Genomic DNA, 23,462 nt, shown 5'->3' with positions numbered 1-23,462 from the left:
TTTTTTGCCTTGCTTTTTAGGGCTGCACCCATGGCATATGGAAGTTCTCAGGCGAGGGGTCAAATTGGAGCTGCAACTGCCGCCTCCACCACAGCCACAGCAGTGAGGGATCCTAGTCTCATCTATGACCTACGCCACAGCTCACGACAATGCCGGATCCTTGACCTACTGAAGGAGGCCAGGGATCAAACCCACATCCTTATGGATACGAGTCAGGTTTGCTTCTGCTGAGCCACAATGAGAACTCTGAAAGCTTTCCTTTTAAGATCAGGAATAAGACCATGATGTCTGCTCCTGGCACTTCTAGTCAACATTGTGCAGGAAGATCTTGCCAGGGCAATCAGACAAGAAAATTAATAAAAGGCATCCCTCCAGATTGAAAAGAAAAATCTATTTGCAGACGACATGATCTTGCATATAGAAAATTCTTAAGGAATTCTCTAAAAAAGTAAAAGTATTAGAACTAATAAATGAGTTCTCCAGACTGAAGACAGAAGAACCATATACAAATATCAGTTGTATTTCTATACAGTAGCAGTGAACAAACTAAAAAAAATGAAATTAAGAAATCAATTCCACTTACAATAGCATAAAAATAGTAAAATACTCAGGAATAAATGTGACATAGGAAGTATAAAATTTACATTGTGGAAACTTTAAAACATCATGTGAGAAATTAAAGAAGACCTAAATACATGGAAAGCTATCTCATTTTCATGGATCAGAAGAGTGACTATTGTTAACACGGCAATACTCCCTAAACGGATGCAGTGCAATCCCTATCAAAATCTCAGTCGGCATCTTTGCAGAAATTGACAAGCTGAGCCTACAATCCGTGTGGAAATGCAAGGGACCTAGAAGAATAAAAAAATCCTGAAAAAGAAAATCATAGCTGGAGAACTTACACTTCCTGGTCTCAAAAACGTCAATACAAAGCTACAGTAATGAACACACTATAAATTGTCATAGGGTAGACAAACAGATCAGTCAATAGATCAGTGAAATAGAATTGAGAGCCAGAAATAGATCCTCACATTTAGAGTCAATGCTTTTCTTTAAGGGTGTCAAAATAGTTCATACGAGGAAAGAATTATCTTTTCAACAAATGGTGCTGGGACACCTGGTTATCTACATGCAAAAAGAATGACGTTAAACCCCACCTCAAATTTTAAAATTAACTCAAAATAGATCAAAGACTAAATAAGAGTTCTAACTATAATATTTTCAGAAGAAAACAGGGGTAAAATCCTTATGGTCTTAGATTAAGCATGTCACCAGAAGCACAAGCAACAAGAGGAAAAACAGATAAACTGGACACAGTCAAAATTTAAAACTTGGCGTTTCCATAGTGGCTCAGTGGAAGTGAATCTGGCTAGTATCCATGAGGACGCAGGTTCGATCCCTGCCTCGCTCAGTGGGTTAAGGATCTGGTGTTGCCATGAGCTGTGGTGTAGGTCACAAATGTGGCTTGGATCCCGTGTTGCTGTGGCTGTGGCATAGGCCAACAGCTATAGCTCTGACTCGACCTGTAGAATAGGCCTGGGAACTTTTTAGGGCCACACTCCAAATGCTGCGAGTGAAGCCCTAAAAAGACAAAAAAAAAAAAAAAAAATTTAAAACTTGCATGCTTCAAAGGACGTCATCAAGACAGTGAAGACAACCTCAAAAATAGGGAAAAAAGTTTTGCAAATCATATATCTGATATGTCTCTGAAATATATAAGGATATTTAGCATATATGAAAAACTACATATGACTTAATAATAAAAAGATTAAAAAACCAATGTAAAAATGGGCAAAGGATCTGAATAGACAAATCCCCAAGAAAGATACAAAAATGGCCAATAAGCTCAGGAAGAGATGATTAACATTAGTCATAAGAGAAATGCAAATCAAAACCATGATAAAGCAGCATTCACATCCAATGGGATAGCTCGAATCAAAAAGGACAATCACTAGGAGTTCCCGTTGTGGCTCCTGACTAGTAACCATGAAGATGCAGGTTCAATCCCTGGCCCCACTCAGTGGGTTAAGGATCCAGCGTTGCCGTGAGCTGTGGTGTAGGTCACAGATGTGGCTTGGATCCAGCACTGCTACAGCTGTGGCGCAGGCCAGCAGCTGTAGCTTCGATTCAACCCCTAGCCTGGGAACCTGCATATGCTGCAGGTGCGGCCCTAAAAAGACAAAAAGAAGGAAAAAAAAAAGGACAATCACTAGTGCTGGAGAGGATGTGGAGAAACTGGAACCTTCGCACACTGCCAAGGAGAATGGATAATGGTGCAGCCACTTCAGAAAAGTCTGGCAGTTCCCAAGAGACGAAACCTAGAGTTATAAAATGACCCAGCAATTCCACTCCTACATACCTATCCAAAAGGACTGAAAACATGTCCACACAAAATCGTGTACATGAATGCTCACAGCAGCATTATATTCCTAATAGCCGAAAAGTGGAAACAAGCCAATGTCCACCAAAGGCAGAAGAGACAAACAAAATGTGATAGATCCACACAACAGAACAGCATTCAGTCATAGAAAAGAAGGAAATACTGATTCATGTTCAAACATGCTAAGAAAAAGAAGCCAGTCACAAAGGACCAAAAAGTGTATAGTTCCATTTATATGAAATGTCTAGAAGAGGCAAAGGTCCAGAGACAGAAAGTAGATTGGTGGTTGCCGAGGGCTGGGGGAAGAGGGAAATGGGAAAGACTATGAATGCGTGTGAGAGGTGTCTCTTAGGGGTGATGAAAATGTCCTAAGCTTGATTGAGGTAATGATGGTTATGCAGCTCTGTGAATGTGCAGAAACCACTGGCAGGCACATTCTTTTTTTTTTTTGTCTTTTTAGGGCCGCACCTGTAGCATATGGAGGTTCCCAGGCTAGGGTTGAATTGGAGCTACAGGTGTTGGCCTACACCACAGCGCATGGCAATGCTAGATCCTTAACCCACTGAGCAAGGGCAAGGATCAAACCTGCTTCCTCATGGATACTAGCTGGGTTCGCTGCCGCTGAGCCACAATGGGAACTCCTGATCTGCACACTTTAAACAAGGGAATTGTGTGGCATTTGAGTTAGATCTTGATAAATCTGTTATAAAAGGAAAGGCAGAGTTCCCTTGCAGTGCATGGGGTTAAGGATCCAGTGCTGTCACTGCTTTGGCAGTGGTTTGATCCCTGGCCCAGGAACTTCTGCAGGCTGCAGGTATAGCCAAAGAGGAAAAAAAAGAGAGAGAGAGCACAAGAGGGTGAGACAGTCCAGCGGCAGATCACTGGTATGGTCCCCACCTAGAGGCATCAGGAGCTAGATGATGCTTGCTAGACACCTAAACCTACAGAATCAAGAGCTCAGAAGTAGACCCGGCAACATGCATTTTAACAAGTCCTTCAGGGATACAGAACCTCGCTAAAGCTGGGGACCCCTACTTAGAATATGTGGATCTTAACCCTCACTGTACTTGGCAAATATTAAGAAAAGACCCATGCCCTGGCCTCCAGTAGATTAACTAAATCAGACTCTCTGGGGATGGAGCTCAGGCATGGATTTGATTTAAAGCTCCCAGGTAAATCTACTTGTAGCCAGGGTGAGAAAGGCTGCCTTACAGGATGTCTCAGGCCCCTCTGCTCTTCAGCTCTTGAGAGTTTGGCCCAAGCAGAGCTCACTGGTGCCACCTGGTGGCCAAATTGGGGAATGACTTTACATCTTGTTTCTACTGGCCACTGGCCCTTGGCCCCACCCACCCCATCACCACCAGGAAGCCCGGGGATGGGCTCAGGGATTTCCATCCTCCCACTGCAGAGACTGGCACTAACCTGGCCTGTGGGTGAGGCAGGCCTGGAGGAAAGAGGTGAGAGGCCTCTGCTAGCTCTGCTTCGTGCCTCCTCAATAAATACCCCACACCCCAAAGGCACCCACCAAAGGCAGCCAGAGCACCTACTGCTAAACAGAGTCCCAACCCACCCTGCTTCACTCCCACTCCAGCAGAATAGAGCCAACCTACCCATCCAACCTCATCTCTGACAACTTCCAACACAAAGTGTTCGTGGGCACCAAAGCACCTTCACTGCCTCTGAATTTACTTTGCATCTTTTGGCTTCTGACTCTTTGCCCATGCAGCCCTCCCACCTGGAGTGCCTTCCCCCGGCTCTCATTATAGCTCTCCTCTCTCCCTGTGGCTCGTGTCCCCTCATGCTCCCGATGCACCCTCCGTGTGCCCCACAGTGAACACCCACAGCTGCAGAGCTCCGGGAAAAGGGGTGCCTATCATTTTGGGGGAATGTGTGTGGGATACCCGGATTGCCTGAAGGCAGTGAAGAGCCAGCAGGGCTGGAAGGACGGGATGTGGAGGAGGGACTCTGACACCGTGGGGCCAGTGTGGGGAGGGGCCCACAGTGCTCTGAAGCAGAGCTAGGCACTCCTTTTCCACGACTTGAGTCTCCAGTACAGAGGGACACGGAAGCCTCTGTCCTCGGCCCTCTCAGTGCCTCTTGTCTACTGAATCAGCTCAGTCACTCAGGGTGGCAGGATATGAAACCACCACGAATGAAACCCACAGGCAACTCCAAAGGGGATACAATGGAGCTGCTGGCCCTGGAGAAAACTAGTCCATCTTCCAAAGCTCTGCAAAGCCCACTTTCCGAAACTCCTTAACCACCCTCCCCGTGCCCAAAAACCTGGCAGCCCTTCCAACTGATCTCTGACCTTGGGCATAGCCCGACTCCAAGTGGCCCTTTTTCTGAAACACAGTCTGATCCATGACCCTGAGTGAAGCCGTTCACAACATGAGCTGGGTGCAGGCTGAGCACGGGGCTGGCTTGGAGCTGCCCCTCCTCTGTAGGGGCCACAGGCAGGAGCTGACCTTGGGGACCGCTGGCCAGCAGCAGAGAGCACAATGTCGGCACCAGGGGGTGGTCCTCACTTCGGGCACAGTCTTCTCGAATCCTTGGCTCCCCACACAGTTGCCCCCCAACCCCACTCCAGCACCCTCCTCTGCCCCAGAGGCCAAACAAGTTCACTGGGCCAGAGAAGAACAGAATTAGGCAGGTCAGCATGCTCCGCCCAGAGACCAGGGACCACCTCCACACTGATGCCCACAGCAGCCTGGTGGGTTACACCACTGGGCCAGGTGGTCTGCGTGTGAAAGAGCGCTGGGGACCACAGCCAACTGGAGGGCACACTTTTTCTAGGTAGGCTATAAATCTGAATTTCTATATGAAATCCGGACTTTTATAGAAAATTTCTGATTTCTTTGATTAAACGCCCAGTTCCTGTCATGGTTTAGCAGTAACAAACCCAACATGTATCCATGAGGATGTGGGTTTGATCCCTGGCCTTGTTCAATGGGTTAAGGATCCGGCATTGCATGAGCTGTGGTGTGGGTCACAGATGCGGCTCAGATCTGGCGTTGCTGTGTCTGTGGTATAGGCCGGCGGCTCCAGCTGATTCAACCCCTAGCCTAGGAACCTCCATATGCCGCAGGTACAGCCCTAAAAAGATTAAAAAGAGAAAAAAAAAAAAAAAAAACCCAGTCCCTCAGGCAGCATCAGCTGTGAGAACACTGACCTGCTTCCCTGCTGGGCATTAAACAACCACTCTCCAGGGCCGCACAGGGGCCTCATCTGCCCGCCTGCCTCCAGCCCAGGTCCCCCAGGACCCTCAGAGCCCCCCGTGGCCCAGAAACTGGAGGGCGATTGCCTGGCACCACAGCGCTCTAGGACAAGGTGTTCCCTCTGACTGGTCGCATCCTCAACAGTCCCAGGCCCACAGCCGCTGTTAAATACCCTGAAGATCACCCCTGCCCACACCCGGCCGTGCGCCCCAGAAGGCAGCCAGGGCAGGGAGTGCTTCCACGGCAGGGATCGCCGCCACTTCCAGAAGGTGGAGAAGTGCCCGAGAACCCCTGGGGGTCCCGTGGGCCCCATTGCCACCCTGTGCCCACACTGGCTGCCTCCTGGGCGGGGCTCACCTGGCGGAAGGTGCAGATGATGATCTCGCGCAGGTGGTAGTGCATGGGCGTCATGGTCTCACTGACCGTGTCCAGCGCCGCGTCCACCTCCTTCTTCACACGGTGCCCGTCGGGAAGCAGCTGCACCACCTTCATCACCACCTGGGGCCAGAGGACGGGAGATGAGCGGCGCGGAAGCCAAGGGGGCAGGGCAGGGTCTCCGGCCCTGGCGACAGGCTCACCCCACACCAAGGGCCTCAAAACCGGCCCGGACTGGCCCTCGGTTCTCAGATGGGGAACAAGGGCTTTGCCGGATCTCTCTGAGGCCCCAGGGCTCCCAAGGTGCTTATTTTTTAAGCTGTAGGAACCTTGCCACCAACAAAACCTTATCCAGGACTCTAATCCATACGACAGACAGCTGTCCTGTAACTGGGGCTGGTGGGGCGAGGAGAGCGTGGATGATAAGCCCTGCGGGGGCCCTGCCAGCTCCCTGTCCACTCCACAGCGGCCCCCAGGCACTGTGGGGACACTCAGCTCTGGGGACCCCACTCCTCTGATGTAAACTGAGGCCCGCTGAGGTTACTGCTCAGGGCAGGGCTCCTGCCCTCAGTCGCCCTCCTGACCACACCCCTATGGACCCCCCTCCAAATCTGTCTACCCTGCACCCCCACGGCAGCACCAAGCCAGGCCTGCATCACCTCTCACCTCCACCGCAGCAGCCCCCCTCCTCCCCTCCCTGGCAGGCAGAGGGGTCTTCCCAAAGTATAAATGTGAGCGTGTCTCTTTTGTAAAATTCCTGGCTTCGGTCTCTTCCTGGCTCCCTTCCCTCAGCATAAAAACCGAAAGCCCTCTGAAGTCTACAAGGTCCCCCAATGCCTGACCCCACTGCCCTTCCACCCCAGCCTCAATCATAACCCCTCCCACAGCTTCAATGCCTTCCTGGGGCCCCCTCAGTGCCTACCCAGCAGCCCAACTCAGTCCATTCAGAGCCCTGGTGTCAAGAGCTGCTGAGCTCCATGTCCTCGCTGTTGCCACCAGCACCCACAGGACGAGAAGTCCCCCTGATCCCTGAGAGCAAGAGCTTCCAGCCAGGAGGCGCCCCATGCACAATGTTAAGCAAACGAAAGAGCAGATTCCTACCCCACGCACCCTGCTCTCACTCTGGCCCATCTCCACGAGTGGGTCCCAGTGGGGTAGTGGCAGCGAGGCTCTCCCTTACCCTGTGGTTCTCAGGAGGAACCTACCCAGGGTGAGAATATGGGCAGGGTTGGGCTTCAGCCCAATGGGAGGAGAGAGAACCCATTGCCTGGGAGGACCCTCGGCTAATGTGGCTCGGGCCACAGCCAGGTCTGGAGCTCTAGGGCGGACACCTCCCTTGAAAGGAGCATGGGCTACAGACAAGTCCCCAGCAAGGCCTGGGGGAAGGTCTCCAGGCAGAGCCAAACTCCTAGCCTCTCCCCTTAAATCACTCCTCTTCTTCAATTCGTCATCTCCACGGCTGTCACCAGCACCAGCTAGAAACCCCAGGTCATCCTGGATGTCTCTCTTCTCCCATGACCAATGGCCCCCAAGACTGACCAATGGGGCCTGGGCATCTCCTGTTCACAGGGCGGCCCCTCCTCACTCAGGCCCAGCCTCTCCACTCCCTCTTCCACACACTGGTCCCCCAGAATGAGAATCTATCAGGACCCCTATTTCCCTGCTGGCCTCAAGATTAGGGTCAAACACACAGTTGGGCCCCCCAGGGTCCTCAGAATCAGGGGTCCCCACGTCAGCCCTGCCTCCTTCCATTCTGGCCAACTGCAGCCTTCCACAGTTCCTGCCCTTTCCAGACTTGTGCTTGGCATGCTTGATCCCCTCTGCAAACTATCCCTCCACTCACCCCCTGCCCCGGCAGACGGACACATCTTCCTAAAATGCACTCATAGGTCATCTCCTCCACGAAGCCTTCCTGGACTCCCCCAGCTGCACCTTCAGCTCTCTCCACACTCTATTGAATGCTCCACTGGAATGTGGGCTCAATGGGCCTGAATTAATTACAAAGGAAGCTGGTCCAGACAAGAGAATGTCTTGGAGTAGGTGAGGACGTGGGTACAGGAGTGTCTCTGGGGTCATATGATGTAACTTTAGAACCCTGACTCAGAGGTCAACCACCTGGCCTGTGCTCTGACCCTGTCGCCCCTCTGACATGGCTCCAAGGTGATAGCTTGGCTCCCCACACCCCAGTTTCCTCATCTGTCAACTGGAAGTACAAAGGGCATCTCACGCTGAGGGCTTGAAGGGTGAGGAAGGCAGGGCACCCAGAGCTCCTGACCCAAGACTGGGTGGTGAGAAGAGAGTCCTGGAGTTCCCGTCGTGGCGCAGTGGTTAACGAATCCGACTAGGAACCATGAGGTTGCGGGTTCGGTCCCTGCCCTTGCTCAGTGGGTTAACGATCCGGCGTTGCCGTGAGCTGTGGTGTAGGTTGCAGATGTGGCTCGGATCCCGCGTTGCTGTGGCTCTGGCGTAGGCCGGTGGCTACAGCTCCGATTGGACCCCTAGCCTGGGAACCTCCATATGCTGCGGGAGCGGCCCAAGAAATAGCAACAACAACAACAACAAAAAAAAAAAAAGACTCAGAAGCTGAAAGAGCTTGGCAAGTATGGGAAACTGCACCAAGGCCAGGGTGTCAGGACAGCAGGGAGGGCAGGGGAGGGGCATGGGGTGAGGCTGGCCAGGTGGGCAGGAGCCGACCACCAAGGTCACCAACCACAGCTGGGTCCCAGGTGCCTGAGAGGTTGTTGTCAATGTTACCCAGCCAGTGGGGGCCAGATGGCCTCCCCAGGGCACACAGCAGCCCAGCAGCAGAGCCAGGAAGACTGGGGTATACCAGCCCCCACTTCTCCAAGGCCATCTGCCAGGGCCAAGCTGCCCCGTGCCTTGGTTTGCTCATCTGTGAAATGGGAATAGGAGGCAGTGATATGATGAGGTGGAAGCAGGCAATGGTGCTTCCAGACCTGCCAGGAAGACGCATCCTCTCCCCTCCCCCAGGTATCCCGTGGAGTCCCCACGGAGCGTGCTCACCTCAAACTCGCCCTTGGTGAACTTGGCGTCAGGCACACTCACGAGCTCCTCCTCGCCCACCTCGGGGAAGCCCTAAGGGAGGACAGCTGCTGGGCTGGGAGCACCTCTCCCGACGCCCAGAGCCCTGACCGAGGGCCTGCCCAGGGCTGACCGGAGAGGGCTCTGCCCCCATCCACCCACCATGGTCCAGGTCCCCAGGGACTGACGCCCACCCTGCCTGGGCAGATCCCTGTTCTCACACAGGAGGCCGCACGTACTTGGATGTGCCAGAAGACAAGCACAGCCACCACCATGGCGGTCGTGGTCCGGCCCTGGCCGCTGAGGCAGCTGAACACGAAGCCAGTACCCGGGTCCTTGGCAAGGGCAGCCTGCAGGGCCTCCAGCAGCCTGTCAAAATCCTGCACCGGGAGACCGAGGTCTGAGTCAGCCATGCTCCCGGCTGCAGGATTACACTCCCAAGCTGGCCCACACCCCCGCCCCATCCGTCCCAATGGCAACCCAACCGCTGTCCTGGGAGTGTGTGCCCCAAGCCTGGCTCTGCTGGCTCAAAACCTTGAATACACACACTGAACTCACTGGGGTGTATGCACACAAGACTGTGCGCACATAAAGAGTTACACCCTATGTGCAGTCCAGCTCCCACCCCGGGATTGGACTGTGAGCAAACACGCTGCCCACCATGCACCATGTCCTGCACCCCAGCCCTACTGCCCATGTGAGGTGGACCCAACCCAAGTCCCAGATAGAGGGAAGTCCCCACCTCAGCTGATCATGGCAGGGCTCGGCCACTAGGGGGCAACAAACTACAGGCAGCCAGACCCGCAGGGCAAAGGGAGGGGGAAATAGAAGCCCCATCACCACCCATCACACAGGGCACATCACAGGCCCTGCACAGACAGACACAGACACGTGATGCAAACAACTGACATATCACACAGGCACACAGAGAGCCCCACATAATACATCCCTGACACACACACCACACACACCTTAAAGATACACAGGCTACAGTGACATCCACAGGCAGAAACCTGCAGATACCACACGCTCACACAAACACCCTCAGTCACACACGGCATTCCACGCATCCTCCTCTACAAACCCCACACAACACACACCACACCACACATACCTCCCCGCAAGACACTCTCTCCGCACACACATCCCCTAGTAAAGACGAGAGGTACATCACGGCCTCCACAGACACAGACACACCACATACATATACACAATCCGCACACACACGCCCTCCCAACACATTCCCGACAGACACACAAACTCCACCAAGACCAGGGAAGTGCTTGCTCACCCACCCTCCCGCACACCTACAACACGTAATAAACACACACACACAGCCTGGAAGGCATGTGAATAGACCACCTGGGTCCATCTGAAACTTTGTAGAACAAGCTTAGTCCCTCAGGGGAGCAATATCCACAGCCCAGGCCCCAGGGAGGCAGGAGGGCGTCCTGTCCCTCCCCAGGGGCCTCAGCCACACAGCCCCTCACCTCCTCACGGGGGGCGCAGAAGTCTGGCACAGGGATGCGGTGGTAGGTGAGGCCAGGGCAGGCCCCACGCTGCTGGCTGAAGACCTCCTGCATGGTGAGGCATGTCTGGAACCTGCGGGTCCGGGGGCCCTCCGCCCCTGGGAGGGGCGTGCTCAGGTGAGCCTTCAGCTGGGTCTCTAGGTTCTAGGGGAGAGGAGAACAGAGGGCTCAGGCCGCTGAGGCCACCCCCTGACAGCCCAGAGCCTGCTGCAGCCAGGACGAGGCAGGCTTCCGGGCCGATCCCAGCCCATTCTAGAGCCTCAAGGTTCAGAGCCAGGCCCCAAGCTGGGGAGAGGGCGGCCAGCATGGGGTCCTGAATCAGCCACACCCCCGGACTGCTAATCAATTTTTCCATCTGCACAAGGGGAGCATGGAAGCTCCTGAAGACCCTTGCAGGCCACCTCCCCAGAAGACCTCCAAGGCAGGGGTGCTTATAAGGCAGGAGGGCCTCACCTCCAGCTGATGGGGGGCCATGGGGGGCCCAGGCCACCGCAGGCTGTGGGTGTGCCCATCACACTCCAACACAGCCTCCTCCCTCAGGCTGACCCACACGACCTGCCGCAGCTTCCTCCTGGTGTCAGTCAGGTAGGCCAGGATACTCCCCAGGGCCTGGGGGACAAGGGGCGGTTAGTGAAAGGGCTCAGCTCCTCCCTCGCCCACCCCACAAGCAGGCCCACTGGGTGGTCACCTTGGCACTGGGCTGCGCCGTGCCGTAGATGGGCATACGGGGCACCCGCCGGAAGTTGGCCACATCCATCTCTCTGACGGTGCTGAGTGCATCCGGGGAGATGAGGTCATCCACCCCCTGCAGGGAGAGCGGCAAACCTGGGACCCACAGCAACCCACTGAGGTTCAGAGCCCAGCCCAAGGTGGGCGGAGGGGTGGGACCACCAGCGCTTTACAGTTTACAAAGCACTTTTGCACCCTGGAGCTTCACAACGACCCTGGCAAAAAGAGCGATGGTGCGCATTCTCCAGATGAGGAAGCTGAGGCTCAAAGGTGAGACCCTGGCGGCAAAGATACCAGAACCAGGTCTCCTGACTCCCTGCCCAGAGCACGTGGGCTTGAGAATGAGAAGCGGGTATTGGAATAGCAAGCAGAGCTGCAGCCACTTCTTAGGGCCTGAGAATGGCCCCGTTTTGTTCACAGGAAGATCCCGACACCGCCACAGGCTGTCACTCCTTTGCCTCCTGGGAGGGCAATGCTTAGTTCAACCCCACAGGAACCCGGCTCTACTAGCCCCAGCCCACATCTACACCCACTCCCACTTCCCAGCCAGCCAGCCACACTCACCAGGGAGCCCGTGGCGATGAGGTCCCCGGGGGCCACAGGCTCCACTGAGCTTAGTGTCATAGGCAGGCGGTAGAGTTCAGGATGGGCACACAGCCAGCGGCTGAAACTGAGGGCAAAAGCCAGCGGGTACTACAGCCCGAGGCAGAGAGAGATGGGGGTTCAGGGGCACAGGGCCACCCCAAACTCTCCCTGCCTGCCCTGTGGTGGGGGAGCCCCAGGAGACAGCCATCTCGGCCCAGGGCAGGGACGAGGGGTGGGGAGAGAGGACCAGAAGTCTGAAGCGAGATGGTGCCAAGCCCCGATGCCCTGACTATGGGGACAGAGACGGGCCCAGAGGAAAGAGAGGTGGGGTCTCCCTTGGCTGACCTGCTCAGGGACCACCCCTCTATCTAGATTCCCCTTGCCCCCCCCCCAATACCCGCCTTCCTTCCTCTGGAACCAACACGCATGTCCCCTCACCCCTCCTCAGCTCCACAGGGGTCCCCCTCAACCTCATGCCAGTCACTGTGTGGGGAAGCTGGAGAGGCTCCAGGAGAAGGGGCGTGGGTCCACTCACCCCCGAGGGCCCCACCTGCTCATGGAGATAGTAGTTAAACAGGATCAGGTAGAAGTAGCGCTCCAGGCTCCACAGCGCCCTCTGCCGGACACCGTGCTGGCTGCCACTTCCCTGAGAGAAGAGGATGGGAAGGGCGGCAGGTAGTCAAGATGGGGATGCTCAGGCCGCCCATCCCCATCCCCAAGGGGCAGGAGTTAAGCCTCAGAAATTCTCAGAAGACACTCTATCCCTCCCTTGATAACACCGCTCTCCCAGGTTGAAAGTTCTTCCGACATCTAACCCCATGCCACATGCTACAGTTTCTCTGTGGTGCAGGGAGAGCTGGTGACTAGAGCAGGCATTACAGCTGCAGATGTGGGTCTGCCTCCCTGCAGGCTCTGTGCCTAGAGACAAGCTGGCGCTCCCCGCTCTGCTCCAACACTGCCACCATCTGCGCTGAAGCAGCAAGTGCTCAAACAATCTTCCTTGATCCAGAGGCCCTCGCTTAAGAGTGTGACGCTCCTCATCCCAGCATCCCCTGGGCAGGGGGCTGTCATAGAGAATTCCAAGGGCCCCTCTCTCCACTTGTGGATCTCAGGCTTCTCCTTGGGTCAGATCAAGCTTCTGGATGGTAAGGGAGAGTGTTCAGTCCCAAAAGAAAGGGCATGCCCTTGGATGATGTTCAGTCCCGTCTTTGGGAATCTAGGCCAGTGGTCGGCAAACTTTGATTCTATAAAAGGCCAGACAGAAGTTCCACTGCAGGTTAAGGATCTGGCATTGCCGCAGCTGTGCCATACGTCGCAGCAGCTGTGGCTTGGATTCAATCCGTGGCCCAGGAGCTTCCATATGCCACAGGCCAAAAAAAAAAAAAAAAAAGCCAGACAATAAATATTCTAGGTTTGCAGGCCACACAATCTGTGTTGCAACAGCTCAACTCCACCCCAGCAGCCTAAGAGAGCCATAGACAGTATATAAATGGACAGACAAGGTGTGTTCCAACAAAACCTATTTACCAAAACAGGTGTGGGTTGGATTTTGGCCCATGGACCAGAGTCTGTCAACCCTTAATCTAAACCTTATAAGGGGAAAAATCCTAAATGCACAAAAGCCTCATCTTTATAAATGAAGAGGCTCAATACAAAGTATTTACACTGGTGACGCCACTGTGCTAAAAGAAGGGGCCTGCTGAGTAAATCCCCGCAGGTGACAGTCCAGGACCACCTGCTCTGCTGGGCTCCCTTCCAATGCTTTGTGATCTTAGCCCATCTCATCTTCACAACACCCCTACGGCGCAGTGATCGTTAGAGGCCCCCCTTTTAAAAGTGGGGAAACCAAGGCACTGAGCGATCAAGCAGGTAGCCCATATCCACCCAGCTGGTGGCAGAGCCAGGAAGAGAATGCCAGCAATCGGGCCGGGGTCCTGCTCCTAGCCTGCCAGGCCAACGATGGCTGAGCCATGCAATGGCTTTGGTTACACAGCCAGTAAAAACCTCAGTGACAAGCAGGTACAGAAAAGACGGCACGTGAAACACAGGAAAGACGGCCGTACGTGAAACAAGCAGGGTGTAAACGTGCCCTGGGCACCCACATGAGAACATCAGGAACCTCAGAAATGAAGGCAGCCAGGCCCAAAGGCCCACAGCAGCTGTGCTTAAATGACAGGCAAGTTTTCCTTCTCTAATTTCTCAATTTTCCATAATACGATATTGCTTTCAAAAGACATTTTTTAAGTGTTAAAGAAGAAAAAGGCTCTGCGGGCTCTAGATTCTTTCCAGGCGCTGTATGCAAACACTGTCAAGCCGACCTCCTCTCCCCCGAGCACAGGGACAAGGCTGCTGAGACAGCCCAGAGCCCATCACTCTTCTCAAAGCAGCGGCTGGACCAAACCCCGGCCTTCCCAAAGACACAGCAAGGATTTTATTTGCAGGGGGAGCCAGGAGCAGCCTGGGAAGGATCTGGAGCCAGAGGCCCCCAGCACCTCGCCAGCAGCCCCTTCCTCCATCCTGTTTATTCTGCAGCAGGGGTCCTGGTCAGGGAAAGTAAACTTCCTCTCTTCCTGCGGGCCCAGCTCCCCAGCTCCCCTTCCTCTGAAAACTGCTCTTCCCACAGGAGAGGCAGCCATCAGGAAAAGCCAGTCGGCAGACCTAACCGAACAAGGCTGCCAGGCTCAGGCCAAAGCAGCAGCTCTCCGCGCCTCACCTGGGCCAGGCTCTCCAGCCGGACGCCCTCCAGCTCCTTCTGGTTTTCCAAGACAACTTCCTTCAGGTCGTGCAACTCTGCGCAGGCAGCGATGGCTCTGTCCACCTGATGCCAGGGACCAAGGCAGGGAAGAGGGGACAGCAGCGGGGAAGGGAGCAGGGCCAAGGAAAGATGGCAGGAGGGAGGAGAGAAGAGAGAGGGGCAAAGAGAATGACTGGCCCGAAGGCGAGGGGTGTCAGGGGAGGAGGAGACCCCACAGGTCTCAGCTCCTTGCCTGGCCCCCCTCACTCACCTCCTCCACCATCCTTCTCCCCTGGGGCACCAAGTGGAGAAAGCTCTGGACCACCTGGAGCTGCTCCATGGCCAGTGCCTTGGTCTTCGTGGGGACAGACCTGACGAGGAAGGGGCCGTGGCATAATTGGCACACCCAAAGGCTTCAAGGATGGCCCTGCCGTCAACACCCACCCAGTCATCTGGCCACTGAGAGCCACCGGGCTGCAGGCTCCATGTTTTCCTTCTGAATCAGGGTGGCAGTGGGGGGAGAGGGGTATTTGCTCCTGGGACACAGGCCCAGAAAGGTCAAGCAATTTCCTCCAGGTCACCAGGCAAGTCTGTGGCACAGCAGGCAATGAACCCCTGATGTGCAATTTCCCAGCTTTAGCTTTGGCTCCTGATATGTCCCCAGCAGCGCCCCGCCCCTCATGGGCACAGCCCCTTGGGGCCCTGGGTCCCACGCCACTCACTCCGGCCTCAAGGCAGTGCTGCTATGGTGAAACAGGACGAGGGTGCCAAGAACCATGCCCAGGTTGGTCCTGCCCACGCCCGTCTGGCAGCTGAAGAGGAACGCAGGAGGAGGTCCGTGGGCATCTCGGAGCAGCAGCAGGCTGGGGGTCTCCTGGGGAAGGGCCACGAATAGCGAGTCACGGTGGGACCGCAGAGCCCTCAGCGTGTGTGGATAGGCGAGGCCAGACCAGCAGCTCAGCCACTTTGGCCAAACCCCACAGCAGGATCTGCTCCACCTGCACTACTGACCCAAAAGCACAGGCCCTGCCCCTTTTCCAGGCCCTGGAGGTGAAACTGCTCAGAGCAGTCACATTTACACCGCTGTGAGATGCAGCTTAAACATGGTGACCTCCCAAGGCAGCTGCGGCAGAAAACTCAGAAAATATCAGGCAATGACTGGAGGGTATGACTTTTTAGCTCCAATAAAGAAAAGAGATGCTTGAGGCCTAGAAGAGTTAAATTTGTCCAAAATCACACTGCAAGTTAGCAGCCGAGCCACAGCTACCATCCAGCCCCCCTCAGCTGACATTAGAGAATGTGTACACACACACACACACACACACACACACACACACACACACACACTGACACACCTGACCCCTTCACCTTCCTCCAGAGGCCACACCCACCCTAGCATCTCCATGGAGACAGAGCCAAAACCTGGACCCACTCTCCAAGAACCAGCCCCCCCCTTACCCCCCCTTCTCCCGCCCTCACTTACCCGCAGGACACTGACAAAGGCATCAAACTGGGCTTCCAGAGGGGCCCCTTGCTCTGGCAGGGGCAGGCGGTGGTACCTGCCAGGTGACAGGGAGCGGCCCATCAGATAGGCCACACACCCCGGGCACCCCCACCCCTCATTCTCATGGGACAGGTAGGTGTGGGGAACTCAGGCCAACCTGCAGGTGGCCAGACTGAGGCCTCAGCCCGAGAGCAGACCCAGCAAGCACACGTGCCGGTCACGCTGGGGTCCTACATGGGACAGGCCCCTTGTACCTGTAGGTGGGCCACAGGAAGAGGGGCCGCTTATACACCTCCTCGGTCACGTGCACATCGTCCTCGCCCCGGACGGCCACAGTGTGGGGCTCCCCCCTCAGGTCGTTGGTGTCGTGGTACACGTAGTACGTGTTCTCGCTCAGCTGGGCAAAGTCGTGGATCTGGATGGAGGTGGGGAGCCAGGGGCCGTGACGGGACTGTCCAGCTGAACGCTGGAGCACCAAGGCCACGCAGAGGCCACAGACAGGCTGCTTCCCCTCCAGGGAGACCTACGTGGCCAGAGGGGCCCCCTGTGCCCTGGGAGTCCTGATGGGACCGGGGTGGCCACTGGCCCAAAGGCAGCCACCTACACATGAGTGACATGGCCCACACTAGAGCCTGGTTGGAAGGGGCAGCAGGAACCAGCTAAACCGCCAGACTGAAGGACGGGAGGGAGCTAAAGAGGAGGGGGCCTGAGAGGGAGATGGGGAGGCAACCAGGGCCAGAGTGGTCTCTGTCCCTGTGGAGTCTCGGAGAAGGGGGACACCATGACCCCCACGCTCTATTTCCACACCCCTGTGGCGTGTCACAGCCTCAGAGACCCTGACAAACCGCCACGCTCTGGAGGGCAGTTATTTCTTCAGCTGTTCCCCTCCCCATGGAGCCTCAGAACAGAGGCTCAGAGTTCCCGTTGTGGCTCAGCGGAAATGAAGCCAACTAGTATCCAAGAGGACACAGGTTCCATCCTTGGCTTCCCTCAGTGGGTTAAGGATCCAGCATTGCCATGAGCTGTGGTGTGGGTCACAGATCCGGCTTGACTCTGGCATTGCTATGCCCGTGGTGTAGGCCAGCAGCTGCAGCTCTGACTGAACCCCTAGCCTGGGAATTTCCATGTGTCACAGGAGTGACATTAAAAAGCAACAGAGGCCCATCAAGGGCATACCCCAGCCCAGGCCTCACAGCTCACAGAGGCTGAACTTCAATCTTGGGACTTTTAGTCTAGCACTCTTTCCCTGCACCAGACCCTTTTCTAAATAAGGGAGCTGAGTTTGGAGGAGAAAAGCAGAGTGGCAAAGGGGCAAACGGAACCAGGAAGAGAAGTCCTTCCCCTGGCCACCCACAAGCTGGCCTTGCAGCAGCCACTCGCCCAAGCAAGGCAGAAAAGCGGGCGAGCATGGGCCCGGGAGAGCAAAGCAGGGCTGTAGGCCGGGGCTCAACTCAGCTGTCTGAAGGCTGCCAGGGAGGGCGACCTCCCACCCACACCGGTGGCCCCCACCTCCTTCCGCATGGCCAGCTCCAAGCGCTCCGCCTGGACCCCGGGCCGAGGCCCTGGAGGTTCTCATGAAGACTCTGCTTGTCTCGAGGCGTGTAGGGCACGAAGTCCTCTCAGCACGCAGAAACAGCACGGGCTCCTCCCGCACACAGAAGATGATGCACGCCTGCCAGGAGCCCAAGCAGGGAGGAACCATCACCACTCCCGCTGTGGACACCCGGACCCCCTGCCCCACCTCCGGCCCTCAGGTAGACTGTCCCCCCTCCCCATAGGCTCATCATCCCACTCTACCCCTGTAAACTGAATCCCACCCCAGAAGCAAAGTTCAGCCCAAATGCCACCTGCTCCTGACCCTCCCTCCTCTCAGGGCCAACAGCCCTTCATCTGAATCTCCTAGTGTTAATTCTTGCTCTGTATTAACATTATCAATCCATACATCTTTCTCCCTTCCTAGACCACAGGATCCTCTCTGTCCTGGTCATTTTCACATCCCCACAATTCCTACCGCAAAGCCCTGGGTAAGTCAAGTGCTTGATAAACATCAGCTGAAGAAATAACTGCCCGCCACCACCCTGCAACCATTCATTCACTGAGCACCAAGCAGGCAGATATGGGGGCGGGCCCCGCCCTGGAGGAAACTGCTGGCAAGATGGGGTCCAAGCTCAGTTAACAGCCCCTCCCCACTCTGGTTCCCTCGAGGACTCTCCAACTTAAACCAGGTCAAATCAGACTCAGGTCGCCCACCGTGAGCCTGCAATCACGGCAGACCCTCAGCCTCTGTCCTGGAGGCACGTAAAACCCCGCCTCCACATCAGGCAGGAGGGAGGAGTTATTAAAAGCAGACACGGGGAGTCTCAAGTGTCTGGGTCTTGGGACACCACTCAGGGGCTCTGTCACTGATCCTCGCTGGGCCTTGGTTCCCCCACCCTCCTAGGGCTGACATGAGGACATGAGTGTTAGCTGTGATCATCCTGTAAGCTGTATAAGGGACTTCTGACCTCAGGGCTCCCATGTCCATATGGGACAATGCAATAAACATTCACCCAGAATTCCCCAGTCATGCTGACCACAATGACCATCATGGCATTCAAGGCCTGGCAGGGCCTGGTTCTGGTCACCAGTTACCCTCCCCACCATATGGCCCGGTCCCTCCAGAGGCTCTGAAGTTGCCCCTCCCAGAAACCTCTTTGCCCAGATTTGGGGGGCTTGGCCCCTGCCTGGACAGTGGCCATGCTTACCCTGTGTCCATCCTTCTGAAGTTTCTGGAGGACCCGCCTGAATCCCAAGAGGCTGGGCTGCCCCATGCCGAACACAGGGGCCCCACCCCGCACCTGCCGGAAGTTGGGGGCCCCACAGCTCTGCTGAGTGCCCAGCACGTCCGTCTTCTCGGCAACATCCCGCACCAGGAAGTAGCGTCCCTGGTAGGGAGAGAAATTCTGGGGGTCACGCCAATGACTCAGGGACATCTTTACAGACGAAGCTCTGTCCCAGGCCCCAGGAGACATGGAGCAGGGAGATGGGGCAGGGGACATGGTGCTCAAGTTGTCTGCAGCCTCATGGAAAAGGCAGACAAAATACGTGACTATCTGTGATGCCGGGGGCAGTGGTGTCAAATAGTGGGGGGAAAGGAAAGACAACTCCTCCTGAAGGGGAATCAGAGAAGGCTTCAAGCAGGAGGTGGCATCTGGGCCAGGCCTTGAAAAAGGAGGGCAGGGAGAGGCACTCCAGGGAGAGGACATGGAAGATCGAAGCCGGCTCTTGAGTGGGCCTGCAGCTCCCCAGGCAGAAGACAAACATCTCTCACCCCCCAGAGGAAGCTCATGGAAAGGGGGCCCGAGAAGGGAGTCACAGCTGGGGCACTAGGAATCAACTAGAGAAAACTGCAAGCCACTTCCTGGGGTCTGTCGTTCTGAGGATGGGCAGGACTCTCCCCTCCCCAGTTGGGGGCTGCAGTGGCTACAGGGAATACAGGAAAACACTACCCAGGGATCAGGTAAGAGCAGGAGGGACCAGATTGGTTCATTCTGGGGCCAAAGGAACCACAAGGATATCTCATCCGCCCGTTCGCTCATCTACCTATCCATCACCGCCACCCAGCCAGACCCTCTTTTAACAAATACAGTTTAGGGAGTTCCCGTCATGGCTCAGTGGTTAACAAACCTGACTAAGAACCATCAGGTTGCAGGTTTGATCCCTGGCCTTGCTCAGTGGGTTAAGGATCTGGCATTGCCGTGAGCTGTGGTGTGGTTGCAGACATGGCTCAGATACCGCGTTGCTATGGCTGTGGTGTAGGCTGGCAGCTATAGCTCCAATTCGACCCCTAGCCTGGGAACCTCCATATGCCCCAGGTGTGGCCCTAAAAAGATAAAAGACAAAAAAAAAAAATACAGTTTAAGCACCATGATTATCATTCATTCATTCATTCACTGACTATTTATTAAGTACCTACACTATACCCAAGCACTGTTCTAGCACTTGGGGTGTTCTAGGGCCTTGCAGTGAACAAGATGCATGAAAAGTCATTCATCCCTGTAGACTAGGAGATATTTAAGGGGGGGGGAGATAAACAGATAGATCTATCTAGATAGATCTACATCTACATCTGCATCTCTATCTACATGCCAGAGAAGTTCTGAAACTTCAAAAGAGAACAGAAGGAGATTTCCTGTCTGGGGGCAGCAGTCTGGGGCCCTGGGGGCTTTCAGACTCCCATCTCTGTTCTCCCTGGTGCTCTGAGGAGTGGGGGTGGGCAGGCTGGGGACAGATAGGGCCAGAAGAGCAGGAGGCTCCGCAGAGCAGGAAGAAGAGATCCCCAGAAACCAGGGGGTAGGGTGAGGCAGTAAGGGGACACTGGGAAAAAGCAGGAGTGGATTAGGGAGGAAGCCTGTGAGGAAGGTGGGTGGGACAGGTGGGAAGAGGCTGGAAGAGGGAGAAGGGACAGGGCCCACCTCACCTGCACCAGGTAGTGCTCCGGGGTGGAGTCCGAGAGCCGGCCCAGTGTGTAATGGGCTTTGAGCAGCTCATCGTGGATCTGGAACTCCTCCTTGCAGTTGTACCTGCCAGGGGAGGGATGGAGACTGAGTTGGACAACTGCATGGCTAGGATCCACTCCTCCTTCGCCAAACCCCATCCCACACCACTCCACTGATTTATGGCAGAGGCTGCCCACTGTTCCCCAACATCCACTCTCCCCTTCTTCCTTGGCAATAACACCCTGGAATTGTGACTGGAACAACCGGCTTCAGACTACATGTCCCAGCCTCCCTTGCAGCTAGAGTGATCATGTGATTCAGTTTTGGCCAACGGGATGTGAGGAGACATGACATGTGCAATTTCCAGTCTATTCCCTTAAAGGGAAGGCAGGAAGTAGGTATTGACGGTGGCAGGGCAACAAGAAAGGAGGAGCCTGGCTGCTCATGGAGGAGCCAGCCATACCAGTCTGGAGTATCTCCTGGACTTTTGTGTAGAGAGAAGCTTCTGTCTTGCTTAAGGCCTCCTGAAACAAGGGTTGCTTTGGTTCTCGGTGGTCCCTCCATCAGACTCTCTCTGAGAACAACCCCCCACCAACAATCCCACAGGACAGTGAGGTGGTTCAGGACACAGACTTTGGGGCCATGCAGCTTGGGCAGGAGTCCAACCCCCCTCCCCATGACTCCATGGCTTTAATTACTTGCTCTTTAGTGTCCAGCAATTCCCACCGTCTAAGGGCTGCTGTGATAAGACAATGCGCTAAGGAAGAAAGTGCTTAGTTAGCCCAGTGCCTCAGGCATAGAAAGCATTCAGTAATCCAATTAGTATTACTAGTAGTAGTTCTGCCTCCACATGGGGCCGTTTCAAACAAAACCCAGATTTCTGTAGATGCTAAATGGGGCAGGGGTGGGGGGGGTGTCCTGTGCACTCAGACCCAAAACAGCTTTTGTGTTGATTATAACAAAAAAAAAAAAAAAAAAAAAGCCTCCCAGAGTCTTCGATCCGGGGTCTGACCCTCTTTATAAATGAGCTGCCTTTAGGAAAGGCAGGGTGCTGGAACAAGTGGGGTGGGAGAACTAGACAGGAGTCCAGAGGCCTGGGGTCCCTTGGCCACTTCTGTCTCCATCTCACACATGACCTGAGGAGGGCAAATCCCTCTGCCTCCCTGAAACTCAGTTTCTGTACCTAGATCCGTTTTCACATCAGATCGAAAAGGTATTAGATCATGGAGTTCCCACTGTGGCTCAGTGGTAACAAACCCAACTAGTATCCACGAGGACACAGGTTCGATTCCTGACTTGGCTGAGTGGGTTAAGGATCTGGTGTTGCCATGAGCTGTGGTATAGATCGAAGACATGGCTCAGACCCGGCGTTGCTATGGCTGTGGTGTAGGCCAGCAGCTGTAGCTCTGATTCGCCCCCTAGCCTGGGAACTTCCACATGCTGCAGGGGTGGCCCTAAATAAGATGAAAGAAAGAAGGAAGGAAGGGAGGAAGAAAGGAAGGAAAGAAAAAGAAAGAAGGAAGGAAGGAGGGTAGGTGGAAGGAAGGAAAGGTATGAGATCAGGAGTTGGCAAACGCTGTCTGCAAAGGACCAGACAGTAAATACCTCAGGCTTTGTGGACAACTACTCAGTGCTACCCTTGCAGCCCTCAGCATCCACTGACAAGATGCAAATGAATGCAAGTGGCAGTGTTCCAATAAACCCTTATTTACAAACACAGGGGATGGGCCAGATTTGGCCAAAACCACATAGTTTGCCAGGCACCGTGCTGGCTGATCTCTAAAGTCCCTTCTACCTCAAATAAGCTATAACCTAAGAATCACTGTGTCATGGATGGCTCTGGGGACGCACAGGACCACTGAAGTGGATTTTTATAGTAGGCCAGAGACTGTTCTGAGCCATATCACATCTAAATATTTTGAATGTCATCCCCACATACCTTTTTTTTTTTTTTAGGGCTGCTCCTGAGGCATGTGGAGGTTCCCAGGCTAGGGATCAAATTGTAGCTGTAGCTGCCGGCCTACACCAGAGCCACAGCAACACAGGATCCTTAACCCACTGAGCAAGGCCAGGGATCAAACCTGCATCCTCATGGATCCTAGTCAGATTCATTTCCACTGAACCATGACGGGAAATTCCACCCCCACATATCTTGATAAGGAAACAGAGGCCTTGAGAGGGAAAAGTATCTGCCCAAGGTCAGAGGGGGAGGGAGCGGCAGAGCCGGGCTTGGGACGCATGGTTCCAACACTGTGCTCGAGACCCAAACCTAGTTTTGTCATCTGCTAGTCCAAGGACTACATAGCAAGTCCATTTTCTTTAAAATCTTTTCTGCTCCCCTATCATGAGCGCAGCAATGTATTATGACTACAATGCCCCTGTCAGGCCCCAAAGCCAGCAGGCCGGACTTATCACTCCCACTCCTCAGGTTTCCATACACAGAAAGCCCCACCTGCTACGGCTCTGCCTAATGTTTACGCATGGCACATATTTAAATCTTAGTTCATCAGGTCCCACTTCCTCCGTCCTGAGGGGGTCCAGAGGCAGGGGAGCTCAGCGGGCAGATGGGATGGAAGATAAGTGTTCTTGATGCACCAGGAGGCGGGTCCAATGCCCCTTCTGTCTCCTAGCCTCAGGCTGCCAGTATTCACTCCTTCACTGGCCCCAGAGGACACATGCAGCGTGTCCGGGTCTCTCAAAATATGGGGCAGAACAAACCCTCGGTCCCCCTGGGAATGTCCCTGAAGGACCTAATTAGGAAAGCTGACCAACAGCCTCCAGCTTTTTCAGCCCAAGGCCCTTTAATAGCCTGGGGTTAACCTCAGTTTTGAACCATAATTACAGGTGGTGGGGGATAAAAAAAAATCTAAATTTTATGCATCAAA

The 23,462-nt window shown here is 54.8% G+C and overlaps 1 protein-coding gene across 1 annotated transcript in view; it reads right to left on the bottom strand.

Moving 5' to 3' along the window:
* Positions 1-23,462, bottom strand: part of PALD1 (phosphatase domain containing, paladin 1) — an 83,319-nt gene that overhangs the window by 16,178 nt on the left and 43,679 nt on the right. Inside the window, 18 exon segments of the mRNA XM_021073790.1 lie at positions 5,959-6,099; positions 9,001-9,072; positions 9,258-9,398; positions 10,509-10,691; positions 11,001-11,156; positions 11,236-11,352; positions 11,841-11,969; positions 12,412-12,507; positions 14,575-14,679; positions 14,867-14,966; positions 15,318-15,469; positions 16,079-16,154; positions 16,354-16,514; positions 17,609-17,640; positions 17,643-17,720; positions 17,723-17,771; positions 18,844-19,023; positions 20,559-20,661. Coding sequence (XP_020929449.1) covers positions 5,959-6,099; positions 9,001-9,072; positions 9,258-9,398; positions 10,509-10,691; positions 11,001-11,156; positions 11,236-11,352; positions 11,841-11,969; positions 12,412-12,507; positions 14,575-14,679; positions 14,867-14,966; positions 15,318-15,469; positions 16,079-16,154; positions 16,354-16,514; positions 17,609-17,640; positions 17,643-17,720; positions 17,723-17,771; positions 18,844-19,023; positions 20,559-20,661 — 2,071 coding nt within the window.

Source organism: Sus scrofa, chromosome 14 (assembly GCF_000003025.6).
Source record: "Sus scrofa isolate TJ Tabasco breed Duroc chromosome 14, Sscrofa11.1, whole genome shotgun sequence".
Lineage (NCBI taxonomy): Eukaryota > Metazoa > Chordata > Mammalia > Artiodactyla > Suidae > Sus > Sus scrofa.
Note: the sequence above shows the minus strand (reverse complement) of the source record. Positions and strands in the feature narration are given on the sequence as shown.